Consider the following 17,920-nt stretch of genomic DNA (forward strand, 5'->3'; position numbering starts at 1 on the left):
GAGTGAGGAGCCTACTCTGATAGTATTCAGTGTAAGGAAGTTGAGGAACTGAATCCATTTAACTGCAATATATCTTCTTCTTCCATACTCTATTGAGAATAACTTAAATTCTAAATAAGTCTTACAGTACTCAATCCAAAGCGCTGCCAGGACTGGTTCCATCTGAAAGCTACAGAGGAGGATCTGTTGATTTCTTCTACCTTATAGAGGCTGCTGGCATTTACTCTCTGGAGGCAGTAACTCTGATCTCTGTTCACACTATTCTCCATTTCTGATCTAGTACCGCCTTCTTGTAAGGATCCTTGGGATTGTCAAACCCATCTTGATAGTCAGGATTACCTCCCCATTTCAACATTCTTGGTTTAATTTAATCAGCAAAGTCTTTCTGCCATACCACAGGTTCTGAAAACAGAATGTGGACATTTTTGTAATCTTTGAATTCTTAATCCTGTTCCCTAAACTTGGCCTTCTATATTTGTTATTTCAAAAAGTACCACCATCCATCTCTAATTAGGGGGCTATTTCTTGATTCTTCCCTCCTTGCCTCCCTCCTTCCCTTCCTTCTTTTTCTTCCTTTCCTCATCATCATTATTAAGAAGGGAACTGAAATCCAGAGCAAACCCTGTTAAATCCATTCCTGGGATCTTATTAATTGTTCACCTGTCATCAAATCTCACTTGGATGATGGCAAGGACTGATCTCCCCCATTCATTACTGCAGTCTTAATGTAGGCTGAATAGCATTGACATTATATTTGTGAACAAAATCTTCTGAAAAGAAGCTGCATCTGGCTGTGAAAGAAAACTCCTGAAAGGTATCTGTGTTTGCAGAGACTGACTGGCTAATTATAATTTCAATATTGTGGAGGGATTGTAATGTTGAAGTCCAGAGGTTAATTACCTTATGTTCTTTTGGACTTCTGAAATAGCCATTCTTTGCTCCCTGTGTCAGAACTAACATCTGGGACAATAGATTAAACAAAACAAACAAATAAAGCAAGCAAGCAAACAATAAGTAATCTTTTAGAATCTATTAACTTAGCAGGCAACTAGCTTCTACCAATCCAAAAACTAATAAGGGTGCAGTCAGATACCATCTCGAGCCTATGGAAAAGCACATTAGAGTACCCCCTTCTCTGATGTACCCACCAATGTATTTTAAACTTGATTTAAGACTTCCTCTGTTCTGTAAAACTATGAAACTTTGTGGAACTGCTTCCACGTTGGGACATGGAATTGTGTCCATATGTGTATAAATTTTATATCTGGTTAGCTCATTGCTTTAATTTTTGTTTCTGTGGCACGTTACATCTGAATTCATCACAAGGAGATAAGTTCTTAACTGTATACTACACAGGGCCTGCAACTGCTGGCTCACCCTTGATTAGGCTCCACCCTTTCGATTTCTGAAAGAAAAAAAAAGGCGCGGGGGAGGGGTAGAGCGGTAAGGCCGGTTTATAGTCAACCCGCGTTCCCATAATGCCTTGTTTTCTTTGGAACCAAAGTACTTATTAAGAAACATCCTGGAACTGACTTGCTAGGTTTTTTGTTCTGTGCCTGCATCCGTGAAGCGATCTCCCAGGAGAAATTCCACAGAAATCCCACGAACAAGTCGTAAACAAGACCCCGCCCAACAAGGGGAAGCTGTGGTCAAAACCTTTATTCCGGAACTCAGCGCCATTTCCCGCACCCTGGGCGGGGTTGCCTTCTCTGCTTTGCGGTTCTACAGCTCTTGAGACCCGTGTGAAGAAAATGAAGGTTTCTGGGATCTCAAAGCGTCTGGGCACTGTGGGACGCCTTGTAGCTTTCTGCCAAGGCAGAGTCCAGCTGGCGGTCCTGCTGCTGTCCTTGGCGCCATCTACTTTAGGTGAGCCACGGGGAGGCGCGGGGAGGCAAGGATGCGCCCTGCAGCGAAACCCCCGGCAAATGGGCGCAGTGCAGACTCCAGCAGTGGTCTAGGGTCCCCTGGGGGTGCTCCTTTCTTGTGGGTGAGTGCAGAGCTCTCAACCTAGATTGTACTCAGCCGGTAGGAACGCTTGGTCTCCCACCTGCTGTCTGTACTGAGTGTGGAGTAAATTGTAGTGAAAGAAAGAGGTGTAGGGGTTAGGGGGGAGGGAGGACGTTGTGTAAACCTGCGAGATGCAATTTCTAATCCTAGAATTTGGTTGTGAGGAAAGTAAATATGCCTGTGTTTCCTCATCTGTGAAATGGAAATACTGAGTGTTTGTTTTTAAGGCGTTTTTACCCTGTTAGGAAAAGTAAGGAAACAGGACAGAATCCACTAACCAGAGTTTTATTAAGATAAGGGAGAGGGACAGATGTGCACAGGCCTGTGGAAAGACATGTGTGTGAAAGGGCCTGGGAATCATGGTGCCAGTTAATAAAGGTTGGGCTGCACCTGAGAACACAGGCCCACTTGGCTGTTCTGCCGATGCACATAGATCATGTGGTTACGTTGCACACTTTACCCAACCACATAAAGCCACGGTCCTGAGTCACAGGAGATGTTTGACCCGGAAATGACTAGGTGGAAGTGACTAGGTCCCTTGAAGCATGTGCGACCATGCCCATCCTTGGGGGCATGTTATGAATTTATATCACTGATGTCCTTCATGACATTGCTATTTAATTTGTGTCAAGTGTCTAACTCAAGTTCTGCTGCTTAATATATTTCTATCCTGGAGTCGTTATTCATGCATTTGCTCTGAAGGCCTAGACAAATAGGACTAGGGACTGTGTACTTTATCTTCTACCCCAAAACCTTATCTACTCACTTGAGTTCCCACTTTAAAGAAGATCCTCCCATTCCCAACCTAGGTTAGGATTTGAAGGGCGAAGAAGCCCCAGGATGCAATGAAATATTTGCAAGTAAAAAAGACTGTAGAACTTACATATTGCACTGTAGTGATGGTTAAGCACAAAATAGAGTGTCCATTTTACCCGCTATGGAAGTTCTAAGTTGCCTTCCTTCCTCTTCAGTAAGAACTTTCTTACAGAAAGACTTCCTTGAAGTCTTTTTGCATTGTTTAGACTCAGTGACATTTGAAATGACAGTCCTGTGTTTTTGCTCAACTGGAGGTTTAAGTTTTCCACTAGACCGATTACATATATTAACTGAACCTAATTTTCTGAGAGTAGAGAAAAAACAAAATTTCTGCAAAAAGTTGTGCTTAAATTTTTATCTTCCTAGGCACACATAGTAACTGGACAGATGAAGATATATGATGAAATTTTATTTTTAGAAAAGAAGTATAGCAAGAGCATTGGGAATCTCCTATCAGTGCTTAGGGATCTTTGTGGCTTTGTCATCTTCTGGCTGAAATGTTGGGGCAGTTTTGCCATAGTTATAAACAGGCATTATCGTGTGCAAAGGAAACCAAGGTTATTATAGTAACCTTCAACTGTGACTCAAGCCATGGAGTGCTTTAGTCAACAGAGTTGAAATGAAGAGAATACCACTAGAATGCTCCCACTGGCCACAGCATTTTGTAATTTAAACAAAATATGGTGGAGAGCTTCACCTCAAAGGTATGTATACTCATAGAGAAATTGGTTCTGGATTTCCATTCTCTGTTACTTACAACTGAGGACCTTGGACCCAGCAAGTCAGTTAACAAGTATCCACATGTGTGCCTCTGAGAGCATTATCAAAATGTATGAAACAAAAATGGGCAGACTTGTGAGCAGCAATAAATAAACCCATCTTAGAGCTGGAAGCTTCAATACAGATGTATCATGGAAAAAAACAGTAAGGACACAGCAGAACTCAGCAACACCAGTATAACTGGCAAGTTTGGAATCCTCTCACAACAGTAGAATATACCTTTTTCTCAGGCTCATACAGGCCATTCGTTGAAATAAACCACATTCAAGGCGGTAAAATGGCACAGTAGTTAAGTCTTACTAATATACTATTGGAGTTGGTAGACTCTGGCATGCCCTAAGGTACTCCTGTAGGATCATTTCTGTTAATTCTGCTACATGGAGAAGACAAAGGAAGGGAGTTAGAGTCTGTTTCCTGTACTTCATAATGCATCTCAGTTTCTGTATTCTCAGATGTGTAATTTATGGTTTATATTATCTAATGTTAGCCAAAATAACCTCACTCAGAAAAGCAACTTCCAACATGTCTTACACATCAGAAATACTCACTGAAGATGATTATAGTAAGAGTAATTCCAGAAAACAAGATTGCTGCATAGACTACCCCATTATCTGCCTAAGGATACACACATACCTAAGTTGTATGTGAAAGGCACTCAGAGGAAGAAATGCTGTCAGATAAAAACCAGTAACAACAACAACAATCTAGAAAATATCAAGAATACTAGTTGAGATACAGCTTTATATACACTCCTATTAACAGAATCTGTGATAATATCTTGTCACTCAGTGTTAACTAATGATATTAAATCATTATGTCTATTAAAGTATTTAAAATTCTTATTCTAAGCCAGGTGATGGTGACACACACAATCTCAGTCCTCAAAGGCTGAGATAGGTGGATCTCTCTGAGTTTCAAGCCTCCTTGGTCTGCAGACGGAGTTCCAGGACAGCCAGGGCTACACGGAGAAACCTCTTGAAAAAAAACAAGATAATAGTAGTAATAAAATAATAGTAAAAATAATAATAAATAAAATAAAATCTTATTCCATTTGTATGGTATACTTTTAAATGTTTATGTATACCACATTTATAAGTTTATTTTTTTTTAATTTTGAGCTCTTTATTTTTACTGATAAAATTGCTTAAGCAAAATCTTCAAAGAATCTCTTCACTGAAGAGTAAAGTATGTAGACCAGAGTGTAACTCAGGTTGACAGCTCATCCTCTCCAGCAAAGTCATGGAAGTGGTCATGAGTTCACAGTCGTGATGACTCAGGATGAGTAAGTCAGTGACTTAAATAGACCATTTGAAAGGAGGTTATGTCATTCAGGACAAAAAAAAAAATACAATAAGATAACAATATACATACATGAGAACCGTTAAAAATTGTAACAGAAGGCTCACCATATCATCAATTGTTAGCAATAAGTAAAGTAGCTAAATTTGTTATGTGCTGTTTACTGGCAGGTAAGGCACTACTCTTGGAAAGTGGTTCAGCATCGTACCAAACAATTCCTATCATGTGACTTTGGATGTGTTTTAACTCCTTGGTTTTTTCCTTAAGAGAAATAGAAAATTGTGCCCAACAGACATCTTCATTAGTTTTTATAGCTGAGTGGTTTTTGTTTTGTTTGTTGTTTTTAGATTTTATTTATTTTTATTTTACCTATATTACTGTATATTAGTGTTTGCCTGCTTGTATGTCTGTGTACCATATGCATGCAGTGCATATAGAGGCCAGAAGAAAGCATTGCATTTCCTGAGACTGGAGTCACAGAAGAATGTGAGCTGCCATGTGGGTGCTGGAAATTGAACCTGGGTCTTCTGGAAAACCAGAAAGAGCTCTTAACTGCTGAACTATCTCTCCAGCTCCTTCAGCACTGCATTATTGGTTATAGGCAATAAGTGGAAACAATTAAAATGTCCTTCAGTTAAATTATGACATATTTATTTATCTAACTGAATATTTATCAGCCATGAAATACATGTAACCAAGGTGAATCTCAAAGTAATTACACTTTGTAAAGCTAGACCAATGAGAAAACAAAGACTGACATTTGTATGATAATTACATGACATTCTAAAAAGTTAAGTCTTTGTGGTTAAAAAGAGCAGGTTGGAAATACCCAGCTGAAGCAAACAGATGGATTATAAGGACAAAGGAACTTAGATATGAGGGAAATGCTTGTCTTTATTTCAGTGAGAGTTTCATCATGCATACATATATATCAAGTCATAAATTCATGTACTTTAAATGCCCTTCAACTATGCATTATATCTTAATGGATGCATAAAATTAACTTGAATGATGAAAGTTTTGATTTTATGAAGTGCCTGTTAATGCACCTATCATAGAAATAGCCATAATTTGAGGGATTGGTAACAGGAGGCAAAGGAAACTAGATGACCTTTCTCTGTTGAAGGTTTATATGTACCCTTTCATTTGATCTGTTATACAAATTAATATTGTTATTATTACATATACTGTTTGTATGTACAACTCCAATAAGTGTAGATAATTAAAAGAAAGAAACATCTCTCTAAGAATAGTTCCAGTAAATTTCTGTATTGCTTTAGAACTCTTTCCAGCCTCTCCCTGGAAGCTTTGCTATAATGATCAGCTTCTCTTGCCTTTTTATTTGTTTGTTTTTCTTTTAATTGTATGCTGCACTTGGGATTGATTCCCTTGCCTGAGATTAATGGAGGAGACATTTGTCAGCATTGCATTCATCTTACATGTCAGCTAGAGAAAAGGTGAAAACATAATATTTGAAATCACAGAAACTTTCACTCAGTGGTTTTATTGTTGTTATCACAGAGGTTTTCACGGGAATTATTTTTTTCACTTAGTAGGTTTTTTTATTTGTTTTTCCTCTTATATAGTAGTTCTCAAAGTGATATTAACTTTGAAACTTAAAAATATATGGACTCTAACCAAGACTCTGCAAATGAGGGCTTTTTGGGACGTAGTCTGTTTGGACTCTTGATGGTACTTATTTTGCAGTATATCATTTATTTGTTCATGGCAGCAAAATACATCTACTGCTTGTAATTGGGTCCTAAGCTCTGGGCCAGGTATTTATTTAGAGGAACAAAAGATATTTGGTCTCTTACCTTCACATTATCTCTGATAGCTATTGAAAGAAATCCTATCAAAATCATGCATATTTAAATATCACAAAATATAATAATATTGATATAATAGTAAAAAGGATAATGGGTAAAGTAAGAACAGGTGGTTTAATTTTCATATTCTCAGGAGGTCAGGCAAATGGTATGTAAGCTGAGATGTGGAGGAAGAGTGAAAACTAGAGAGAAATAAAATGATCTCACCTAGGATGTGTTTAGGGATAGAGAATGAATGCATGTCTGGAAGAAACAGAGATGTAGGAAGCTGGAGCCTTGTAGGAAGTCAAGTTGAAGATGATGAAACACACATGTGAAAACACAGAACAGAACACCTATGGTTCAGTGGAGTGTGTGGGGACTGCCAAAGCCATTCTAATATAGGAGACAAATTAGGAACATGAGCTTTTTTGAAGTGAATCCTCTACTTTAATACGAAATCCAGAGTTGGTCCCCATTCTAATAACTATTGTCAATAGGGAAAAAAAATCAGCCTTAGGAATTCTTACATCTGTTGATTTATGCTTAGGAACCATGATAAGAATTTATGAGATGTAAACAATAAATCCCAGGCTGAATGTGGGATGTGTCATTCAGAAGATCTCTGAAATCATCAGTTGCAAAGGTGTTCCAGGGCTTTCCTGACAAAATAGGCTCATTTCCTACAAATTTTGACAGAAAAAAAAACTCTTGGAAATAATTATATATGCCCACTTTAGCTGCATACTGTAAAGTGATACTATTTTCTCTTTTATATGAATAACACAACTTACCAGAACCCCTCTGTGTGTGTGATACTAGTAAATGTTTTACATACATTTCCTTTGATACTCCTAGGAAGCCTACTAAGTAAACAATGTCATCTTCTTCAAGAAGATGAAGCAGAGACTGACATACTAAGCAGTTTGCCCAAGACATCAAAGCAGGAATGGAAGGACATTAGGTCCCAAAGTCTGGTCTCTCTGAATCTCTTATTTTCAATACTATGTCTTTCCAGTTTCATCTTGATACTGAAACAAATTCCCTGAACTTTATGGTCTTAAACAAAAGAAATGTGTTCTCTTATAGTTAAGTCTGGATTCCCAAGTCTGGATCGCTATGTTGCTCTGTAGGCCAAAGAGGAAAATGAGTTTCCTTACTCTTTCCAGCTTCCAGATGCTGCCTACATCTCATGGCTCATGGCTATTTGCTGTACTTCAAAGCCAGCAGCTTTGCATTTTCAAATATCCTTCCATCTCTTGCAAACCTCTTACCAAAGGACTACTGTAAATACATTTAGTGTTTATCCAGAAAATCCAGGGTAATCGGCAGATCTTAAAAGGTTTAGTAATACATACAAAGCCACTTTTTTTTTATGTATGTATCATAAAATGCCATGTTCACATTCTCTAGGGATTAGAACATGGGTATCTTTGGGAAGTAGTTACTTAGTGTATTACTTTTCTAGCTACTAGGACAAAATAACTAATGTAAATACTTTAAAGGAGAATAAACTTATTATGTTTTCAGAGTGTTCAGTCCATGCTGGTTGTGAAGGCATGGCAAATGGAGCCCCTCCATCTGCAGCAGTGGGGGACTATAGCAGGTGGCTTCTTGCTTGGTAGCAGAACAGGAAACAGAGAGCACTGGCCTGACCCCAAAGTGGATATATCATTGAAAGTCATGCCCTTACTGTCCCACACTTCCAGATTGGTCCCATGCCCCAAAGATTCTACCACCTCCCAAAACAGCCCCAACCACTGCAATCCAAGAGTGACAGTGATGGACATTTACATCCAAACCATAGATAGCAGTTCAGCCACATGAGGGAGTCGATTGCCTTTAGCATCCAGCCTAGTAGCAAGTAACTGACATTCAGCAAACATCATACATTATCAGTACTGAAGATGAATAGCAGTGGTTTAAAATATACATTGTATTTAAATGTTTGATAGTAATAGAACAAAGGTTGGAAGTAGATGGAGTCAGCATTTCTGTGATTCTTGTTGGGGAAATTATATTGTTAGTAGATGTTTATATATTGAGATCACGTTATTTTTGAAAGAAAAACAAAAGTAAAATAAAAGTAAGTAAGAATATCAAATGTAATCTAATCAAAACAAAATGAAAGAACAGAAACACAAAAGACAGAAACAGTAAGATGGTAGATTTAACCTTAATTTTATTAAATATTAATAGTTCCTATTTAAAGAAGTTGTCATGTGACCAAATGTCTGAAATTATGGGCTAAGGGAGCATTGGAGCCATGGCAGACTCACAGGAATACTTTGAAAGTGTTAAGTTTGCTTTCTGTCGCTATGATAAACACAGTAACCAAACTCACTATGGGAGAAAAATAGGTTTATTTGGTTCACAGATTATAGTTCATCACTGAGGGAAGGATTCCAAGGCCGAAACTCAGGGATCTCAAGGGATTGGAAGCAGACATCACAAAGGAATGCTACTTACTAGCTTGTTCCCCTACAACAGATTCACCTGCCCAAGAACAGCATCACACACAGTGAGCTGGGCCCTCCTAAGTCAATCGTTAATTAAGAAAATGACCCCACAGACATGTACACAGGCCAGTCTTACAGAGGCAGTTTCTCAATTGAGGTTCCCTTTTCCCAGGTAACTCTAGTTTTTGTGTCAAGTTGAGAAAGACTCACCAGCATGGGAAGATTTTAAAATTGCAATGAAAACAACAATTCTTGATTTCTTTCAGTTACTGTATGCACTACAAGAACTAGTTCAGAGTAGCTTGTGGCTCCAGAGATGGATTATTGTAGGCCAGAGTTTTGTAAACTTGGATTTTAACAGTTGCTATGGAAAGAGTACCACATGAAAATTAATTTGGAGCAGAAAATGAAATGGGCAGTTTCAGTTTGGTTCCAAGTTTTAAGATGTTACATAAGGCCTCAAAACTCTGCGTAATTGTGATATGGACCTATATTATTTGAACATATTTAATAAACAGAACTGTTAAATATTCTTTTAGACTGTCATTAAAAATTGCTGAGACTCTAAAGACATTGTAGCCTAAGTTTGAAAAGTCTGTCATAATGACTCAACAGTAATACAAACAAAAGGAATAAGACATATTTCAAGACAGGGCAGGTGAATATAAAAGGATGGAAAACACCATGTCAAAACAAACCAATGTAAAGCTTGTTAAATGGCATTATGATAGTATTGTCTTTAAATAAATATTATGTGTTTATATTTAAAATTATTGATACAGGGTAGGGGAGATAGCAATTAAAGTACTTGTACAGGGATGAGAACTCATGTTTAGATCTCCAGAAACTCGTGTTGATGCTGGGTGAGTGTGGCAGCCTCTGAAGGTATACACATGGGATAACCAGAGTAATTGACCAGCAAGACTAGCCATAACAGCAAGGTCTGGGTTTCACTGAAAGACTCTGCTTCAATGAGAAAATTGGAAGAGTTGATAGAGGATGATTTTCAACATCATCTCAGGCTTCCATGTGTGCACACGCACACGCGCGCGCGCACACACACACACACACACACACACACACACACACTTATATGATCATGCAACCACACAATGCAAAACCATGAATATTTGTATTCACACCAAGCACAGTTAAATTACACACACACACATACAGACAATCAAATTAGAGATATTTTTTTACAATAGAGGTTAATCTTTCATAAAATATGACAGTTTAAATTTGCAAGATCTAATGATACAATATATAAAAAGATAGGCATAATGAAAAGAAATAGACAAGTATATAACAAAATAGAATATTTGAACATGACTTTTTAGCATCTATAATAGAACAAGCAGACCCACCAAAGTCAGGATAAATATAAAATAATTTTAAACTAGCATACATACCAAAGCTGACCATATGCAAAATAAGATGCAATCAGTTTAAAAAATAGCTAGAAGTACGTTGTTCAAATTTTTTGTATGCCTTAATCCACCCCTTGTACTTGAATTAATTTATTAAGAGTATGGGAAGAAAAAGAAGTCATAACAAAAATGTAATATTTCTGAAGTTAAATTAAGGTGATATTTTCCCAACAGATAATTATTGATAACTTAATATTTGACACTAACTGGTAACTAAGTTAATTCTGCTAAGCCTTAAGGGAAGATAACTGAGTCTAGAAGTGAAATAAAAACATGTATCAGAAAATACATTCACAAAATGAAATAAAGTTTCTGTTTTTGAATTTTATTATTTTTCCCCCCTTGGCCAAAGTGTTGATCCATTCTTGAATGCCAGAGAGGAGGATCATGGGCCATTAGAGCTGGCTGGACAACTGATAGTGATAAGGGTGATGCAATTCATGAGTATGTTTTGGTGCAGGAGAGAATGATGAGGGGGCATGGGATGGATGAAATCTAAGCTCAGGTACTCTGCCTGGCTGAAATTTGAAACCATGTGTTGGAGTTTCCCCCACTGTTAAAGACTACCTATATTATATTAATATGTTTTGTGTGAATTAAACTACATATACATTGCTTTCAAAAAAAAAAAAAAAAAAGAGTAGAAGTATCCACAACTCCAGCTCCAGGGCATCCAACATCCTCTTCTGACCTCCAAAGGCACTGCATACATGTGATGCACACATATGCATTTTTAAGCACAAGAGTCATGATAAAATGAATAAATCTGAAAAAATTGTTCTTAAATCAGAGACATTATTCATAGATGCTAATTACAGTTATTTTAAAAGCTTATTATAAAAATACCCATTAAAGAATTCATTCCTCTTACTACTATTATTATTTTCCTTCTTTGATCACATCTATGAAGTATATTGGAGAGAAAGAAAAGGTGCACTAGAAGTTCTTCCGTTAAAAGTAATGTTGCAGGGGGGGGGGCGTTAAGAGGGAGAGGAGGGGATCGTGATGAGCAGTGGCTACAAATAAAAAAAAAAAAAAAAAAAAAAAAAAAAAAAAAAAAAAAAAAAAGTAATGTTGCTGTGGTCTCATTCTCCAGGCCAGTGCACAGACCCACCATGGTTTTCATTTGCCAACCATATAAATAAAACTGATGAATCCAGTTTTCCCAGTGGAACATCTTTGATGTATGAATGCCACCCAGGATATTTCAAGAGGCAGTTCTCCATCATCTGCCAACAAAACTCAGACTGGACAAGTACTGAAGATATATGTATACATAAGTAACTGCATAGGAGGCTGACAAACCGTAGATACTTTGTGACAAATAGTAGGGTCTGCTTCAGTTTGTCTAGATTTTAAAATTATGACACATGCCATTAATAATATTATCTAAGGTATATGGTACATTGAATCATTCTTGTAGGTCATATCTTTTTACTCTGTACTTCTGTCTTCTCAATTGTTAATAAATTTAATAATAATGACCATCACAGGGCATGATTGAGGGAAAATATCCTCAGGATATTTCACTTAGTGTGTCCAACTTTGAACAAGTGTCACTAAGTAATTAGTGATTCTTAAGAAAGAAAAGTGTATTTAAAACTAAGAGATTAAAAAAATCCTAGACTCTGAGGTCTGTGAATTGGAACACTCAGAAGAATGCTTTGGGGATAAATGAAGTAAACATGTTTTGGGGAGTCATCATGTGAAAATAGGAAGGAACTTGGATAGGAGTTCTTTTGGAAAGTAGTGTCTGATTAAGTTTCCTCAAAGTGGCAAAAATCTGTGAAATATTACAGTTATGTATGTTCTCTAGAGTAAGTTACAGTCAGGTTAGAACCTCATAAACTAAGGAAAGTTTAGTTTACTTTACTTGGTTCCAAAATTCTGTTTCTTTCTCACAGGTAAATCATGTGAAACTCCTAAAGATCCTGAGAATGGCATAGTACATGTACACACAGACATTCGGGTTGGATCCAGTATTAATTATACTTGTAATCCAGGGTAAGTTGGCAACAACATCTCTTCATTCAAGACTTCTGGAACAGTAGTACTACCTTCTCAGCAGGTCTCAGGAAAGACATCTAATCTGTTACTTCCTAATTTGGTTTTTGGTTGTGTTTTGATATGTTTTGTGCTAGAGGTTGGTAAAAGAGCTGGGTAGATCTCTATGTGGTCAAGGATACAGCCAGCATTGGAGACACACACCTTTAATTTCAATACCATAGAAGACCTGGATGGCTGTACATACAGGCAGTGACGAGGCAGTCATGTGTTTGGGTTTACAACCAATGAGAAGACAGAACAGAAAGACTATATAAAGACAAACACACAGAAAGTAGGTCTCTTTCAGAAAGGTAGGACCACCGCAGGAGGAAGGGTAAGGTTTTAGCTCTGAGCTCGGACCTCTTGGCTTTCTTCTTTACATTGGTTCTGTGTTTCTTATTTAATAAGATGGCTGTTTACATCTACACTTTCCTCTACCCTGCCTTCTCATTCTCTACCCTATTTAACCCCTCCTCTTTCATTATTCCCCCTTCTTCCTTCACACCACCTTAGTTAAGATGCCATCAGCTTCAACATTCTTATTACTATAAGGTCTTTTTGTAAGCTTTGAAGTGTAGCTGGAGAATTTCTCTTCAGCTCCCATCAAGTCCCGCCAGTCCTGGAGCCCACTTATAAAATAAACATACAGAAGCTTATATTATTTAAACTGCTTGGCCATTGTTACATCTACATTGAAAAATAATCACAAAGATTACCTGTAGTAAATATACAAAGATAAAGTTATGAAACAAAACCACTACCAGTGGATCATCAAATTACAAAGGAAAAAAACAAGTGAGAAACAATGGAAACAAACTGGAAATCAATTAGAAGACAAAATTAATATGTGCCATTCCTTACCTATAAATAATTTGCTTGAAAAGAAAATTAGTTATATTCTCTATTAAAAAAATCCCAGTGGCTGAATAAATACAACAATATGCAATGTCCTACAAAACACTTAAGATATAGCTTTAAAGCACATAATATGAAAGCAAATGAAGGGAAATGATACTCCATGAAAATGTCAAGTGGAATAAATCTGGGTGATCATTAATTATTGGAGAAACTAAGTGGAAAACTATCACAATAGGCAATATCATGGATGTATAACTTTTTCTTAGGTAAAGTAAAGAAACAGCTAGCTATTCACACAGGTAAAGAGGGCAATGACAGATCAAAGAAAAGATTCTATTCGAGTACAGCTTGATGAATCAATGTATTTATCAGTATTACTTGCAGGAGAATGATTGTCACAAAGGCAACTTCATCGCCAAAAGTCCCACCCTTGGCATGGATAACTCAGGAAAAGCTACACTACTGAAGTATTCCACCTTCCAGTCCATATTCTGCCTCCTCTAAATCCTAGTAACCCTCATGACTGTATGTAGTTGGGGCAGGAGGGAATGGCACCAGTAATTTCAGGTGAGGGTCTTGTGACCCTTCCTTTTCCTTCCATAAATGCATGCTGACCTAGCAGTGAGCTATATTTTCTGTTTATTTCTGCAGGCCAAGTTCTCCTATAGATTACAACAATTAATTGTTGGTGATGGTCATGTTAAGCTCAGAGGAACTAGATGCACTCTAGGCATAGAATGGTAAATGGTTAATTGAGTAAAAGGATGGAACAATTAAAAATGCATATTCACATCAGAGCACATGAATTTGTAAAGCAAATATTAACAGAAATGAAGGATGAAATTGAAAGCAATACCATATTAGTACAGGACTTCAATACTCCCCTTTCAACAATAGATAGATCGTTATTGGTTAAAATATTAAGGCAACTCCGCGTAGTTAAAAGGGAAGTTTATTTTGTGGGGTAACTTACAAGTGAAGGGATAGGTTACAGGGTCTGGGAAAGGTGTAGCTCAGACCTGTGGTGTTCTCTGGAAAACTCTGCTCGGTCTACCTCCAGCATCCAGGGTCCAAGAAGCAAGAGAGCCAGCACATCTGGATCCTGGGTCTTCAAGGGTCCTCTCTCGGCTCTGCCTTGTAGGCATGACAGTTATGGAAGCCTCAGTGGGGGTGGTCCTTCCAGATCAAAGCTGGAATGGCTACCCACTACATCTCCCCATTTTTGTCTAAATAAGAATGTTCTAACCAAATACAAGACTATATACAATAGGAATGATTACCAAATATTGTCCAGGAGTAATAAGGGATAATGACCTAGATAAGATGGAACTACAACCAACACAAACAATATCAAACAAGAGACACATACTAAAATCCACAGAAGTATAGAGCATAGGTAAATGGCATGTTACAAAGATCATTCCAAAAGGTGTCCTATCCTAAAGAACCTGAATCTAATACTTAATATGTTCTAAGATTATATATATATATATATATATATATATATATATATATATATATATATATACTAACTTGTAACTATAACTGCTAGTCTTCAATCCCATTAAAGACCTGAGAAGGAATATGATACCTGAGAAATGGAAGCTGGATGCAAGCAACTTTCGGGAATCTTGCAAGAGTAGAACGAGACAGCTAGCAGCCTGGACAGTCACCTAATATTTTTCAGCATTGTTGGTCCATTCAAATTGGCTACAGGCCTAGAGTATCTGACAGACCATTTTCAGAAGCAGGAATTCTGAAAGACCATCTTACCCTGTTTTGGCAAAGTTCAGAAGTCACTTTTCCTTGTGTCCCACTTGTCCAGAAGGACAGCATTTGTACTGTCAGCAGTCGAGGCAAGGGCAGTTCTTTGCCCAATAGGCCATTTTGTGCCAAGAAGACAAACTTCCAAATGGAAATGTCTTAGAAGCCCAACATTCTCTCAGGATCAAATTGGTGCAGCCAGGAGCAATTGTGTCTCACATCAACAGAATTCTAAGTTATTTAAATGCCATATTCTCTAGGTTCATGAACTGTCTGAAGATTACCTCTCCAGCCCACCTGTGTGTAGTGGGTAGCCATTCCAGCTTTTGGAACTTGCCCCATAAGAGCGTCAGATATTGGTGAAATTATTAAGGCCACTCCACGTAGTTAAAAGGAAGATTTTTTTTTAATTTTATTTATTTTATTTTACAATACCATTCAGTTCTACATATCAGCCACGGGTTCCCCTATTCTCCCCCCCCCACCTCCTCCCCTTACCTCCAGCCCACCCCCCATTCCCACCTCCTCCAGGGCAAATCCTCTGCCAAGGACTGTGATCAACCTGGTAGACTCAGACCAGGCAGGTCCAGTCCCTTCCTCCCAGACTGAGCCAAGCGTCCCTGCATAAGCTCCAGGTTTCAAACAGCCAACTCATGCAATGAGCACAGGACTTGGTCCCACTGCCTAGTTGCCTCCCAAACTGATCAAGCCAATCAACTGTCTCACCTATTCAGAGGGCCTGATCCAGCTGGGGGCCCCTCAGCCTTTGGTTCATAGTTCATGTGTTTCCATTCATTTGGCTATTTTTTTTTCAATAATTGAGTAAAACCAAAATTTATTATAAGCCACAGTCGTCCTAGAGACCTCCATGCTATATGTATAGCCTCCATGGTTCTGTGGGTTGTGGTCTGATTATTCTTTATTTTATATCTAGAATCCACTTATGAGTGAGTACATACCATGACTGTCTTTCTGGGTTTGGGTTACCTCACTCAGGATGATTTTGTCTAGTTCCATCCATTTGCCTGCAAATTTCATGCTTTCATCGTTAAAAGGAAGATTTATTTAGTGGGTAACTTACAAAAAAGGGATAAGTAGGTCGTGGGGTCTGTGGAAGGTGTATCGCAAGTCCAGCTGTGTTCTCTGGAGCTCTGCTCGGTCAACCTCCATCATCAAGGGTCCAGGAACAGAGAGAAAGCTGGCCCATCCAGATCTTGGGTCTCTAGGTGCTTTCTTTGGCCCTACCTTGTAGGCATGACAGTGCCAAAGTCTCAATGGGGGTTGGAACTTCCAGATCAAAGCTGGAATGGCTACCCAATCTTACCCATTACTCTAAGACTTGCTGCAGAACCTACAGTTAGTCTAACTGAGATTTAACTATCTGAGCTTTCTTACAGTACCCAACAGAGATATCATCACCCCCTAAACAGAAGGATGCAATTCTAAGAAAAGGACGCCCCTTCTCCCTAAGGTTTCATATTTCATATTTCATATAAGGTTATGTATGATGGTTATAAGGTTGGGGGTGGAAGAAAATATTAGACTCAGTATTCTCCTAAAAAAAGGAAAAGAAGAAATGGAATGGATAGGTATAAGATATTATGGTAGATTATTGTATATACTAGTAAACAAATTTAGTAAAAAAGCAGCCTTAGATAATTTGCACTGTTATGGATTCTTATATGTTGATGCAAATGTAAACTTTTTATATTCCTGTTTAAGATAATTTGTATATTGATACAAATACAGAACTATATTTGTTATAATGTACATATATTTCTACTCTTATTTGAAATATTTGTATATTGATACAAAGGTAAATTTATATCTCATACTTTATGTATGTTTTACTTCTGTTTAGGATATTTTGTATATTGATATATATTTAAGATTATTGTCATATTGCATATCACACTATATATTCCTACCTCTGTTATAAATATCTTGTGTATTGTCACAATTTTGAAGACATTGTCCTTTCATTTTCATTTGCTTACAGACTATTTACCTTGTTTACATGAAGCCTTAGTCCTTAGGTTATTTAGGTAGATAAGACTTATAGATTTATAGTCACCTATGCTTGTCATCTCTATAGTTATGTTAGGTTATCCAGATTTACAGATATATAGGTCAGATGGACAGGTAATCTTTTTTTTTCAAACACTTCATAGACCTAGAGAATATGGCTTTTAAATAACTTAGAATTCTGATGATGTGAGACACAATTGCTCCTGGCTGCACCAATTTGATCCTGAGAGAATGTTGGGCTTCTAAGACATTTCCATTTGGAAGTTTGTCTTCTTGGCACAAAATGGCCTATTGGGCAAAGAACTGCCCTTGCCTCGACTGCTGACAGTACAAATGCAATGCTGTCCTTTCTGGACAAGCAGGACACAAGGAAAGCAACCACTCTACTCTGACAAGACAGGGTAAGATTTCAGAATTCCTGCTTCTGAAAATGGTCTGTCAGATACTCTAGGCCTGTAGCGAATTTGAATGCACCAACAATGCTGAGAAACATTAGGTGACTGTCCAGGCTGCTAGCTGTCTCGGTCTACTCTTGCAAGATTCCCGAAAGTTGCTTGCATCCATCTACCATTTCTCAGGTACCATTATATTCCTTCTCGGGTCTTTGATGGGATTGAAGACTAGC

General features: G+C 37.7%; 1 protein-coding gene across 5 annotated transcripts in view; it reads left to right on the forward strand.

The window, feature by feature from the left end:
• The first annotated feature begins 1,436 nt into the window (after positions 1-1,436).
• The window catches only part of LOC114687532 (complement component receptor 1-like protein), a 59,392-nt gene continuing 42,908 nt past the window's right edge, over positions 1,437-17,920 (forward strand). The window contains exons 1-3 of one of the 5 annotated variants that reach the window (XM_037211104.1): positions 1,437-1,866; positions 11,696-11,854; positions 12,504-12,603. In XM_037211104.1, the coding sequence (XP_037066999.1) occupies positions 1,752-1,866; positions 11,696-11,854; positions 12,504-12,603 (374 nt within the window). In that variant the 5' untranslated portion in view covers positions 1,437-1,751. The remainder of the gene's footprint in view (positions 1,867-11,695; positions 11,855-12,503; positions 12,604-17,920) is intronic. The other 4 variants (XM_037211103.1, XM_037211101.1, XM_037211102.1 and 1 more) reach the window with 4 other exon arrangements.

The sequence above is a fragment of the Peromyscus leucopus genome, chromosome 15 (assembly GCF_004664715.2).
Source record: "Peromyscus leucopus breed LL Stock chromosome 15, UCI_PerLeu_2.1, whole genome shotgun sequence".
Taxonomy (NCBI): Eukaryota; Metazoa; Chordata; class Mammalia; order Rodentia; family Cricetidae; genus Peromyscus; species Peromyscus leucopus.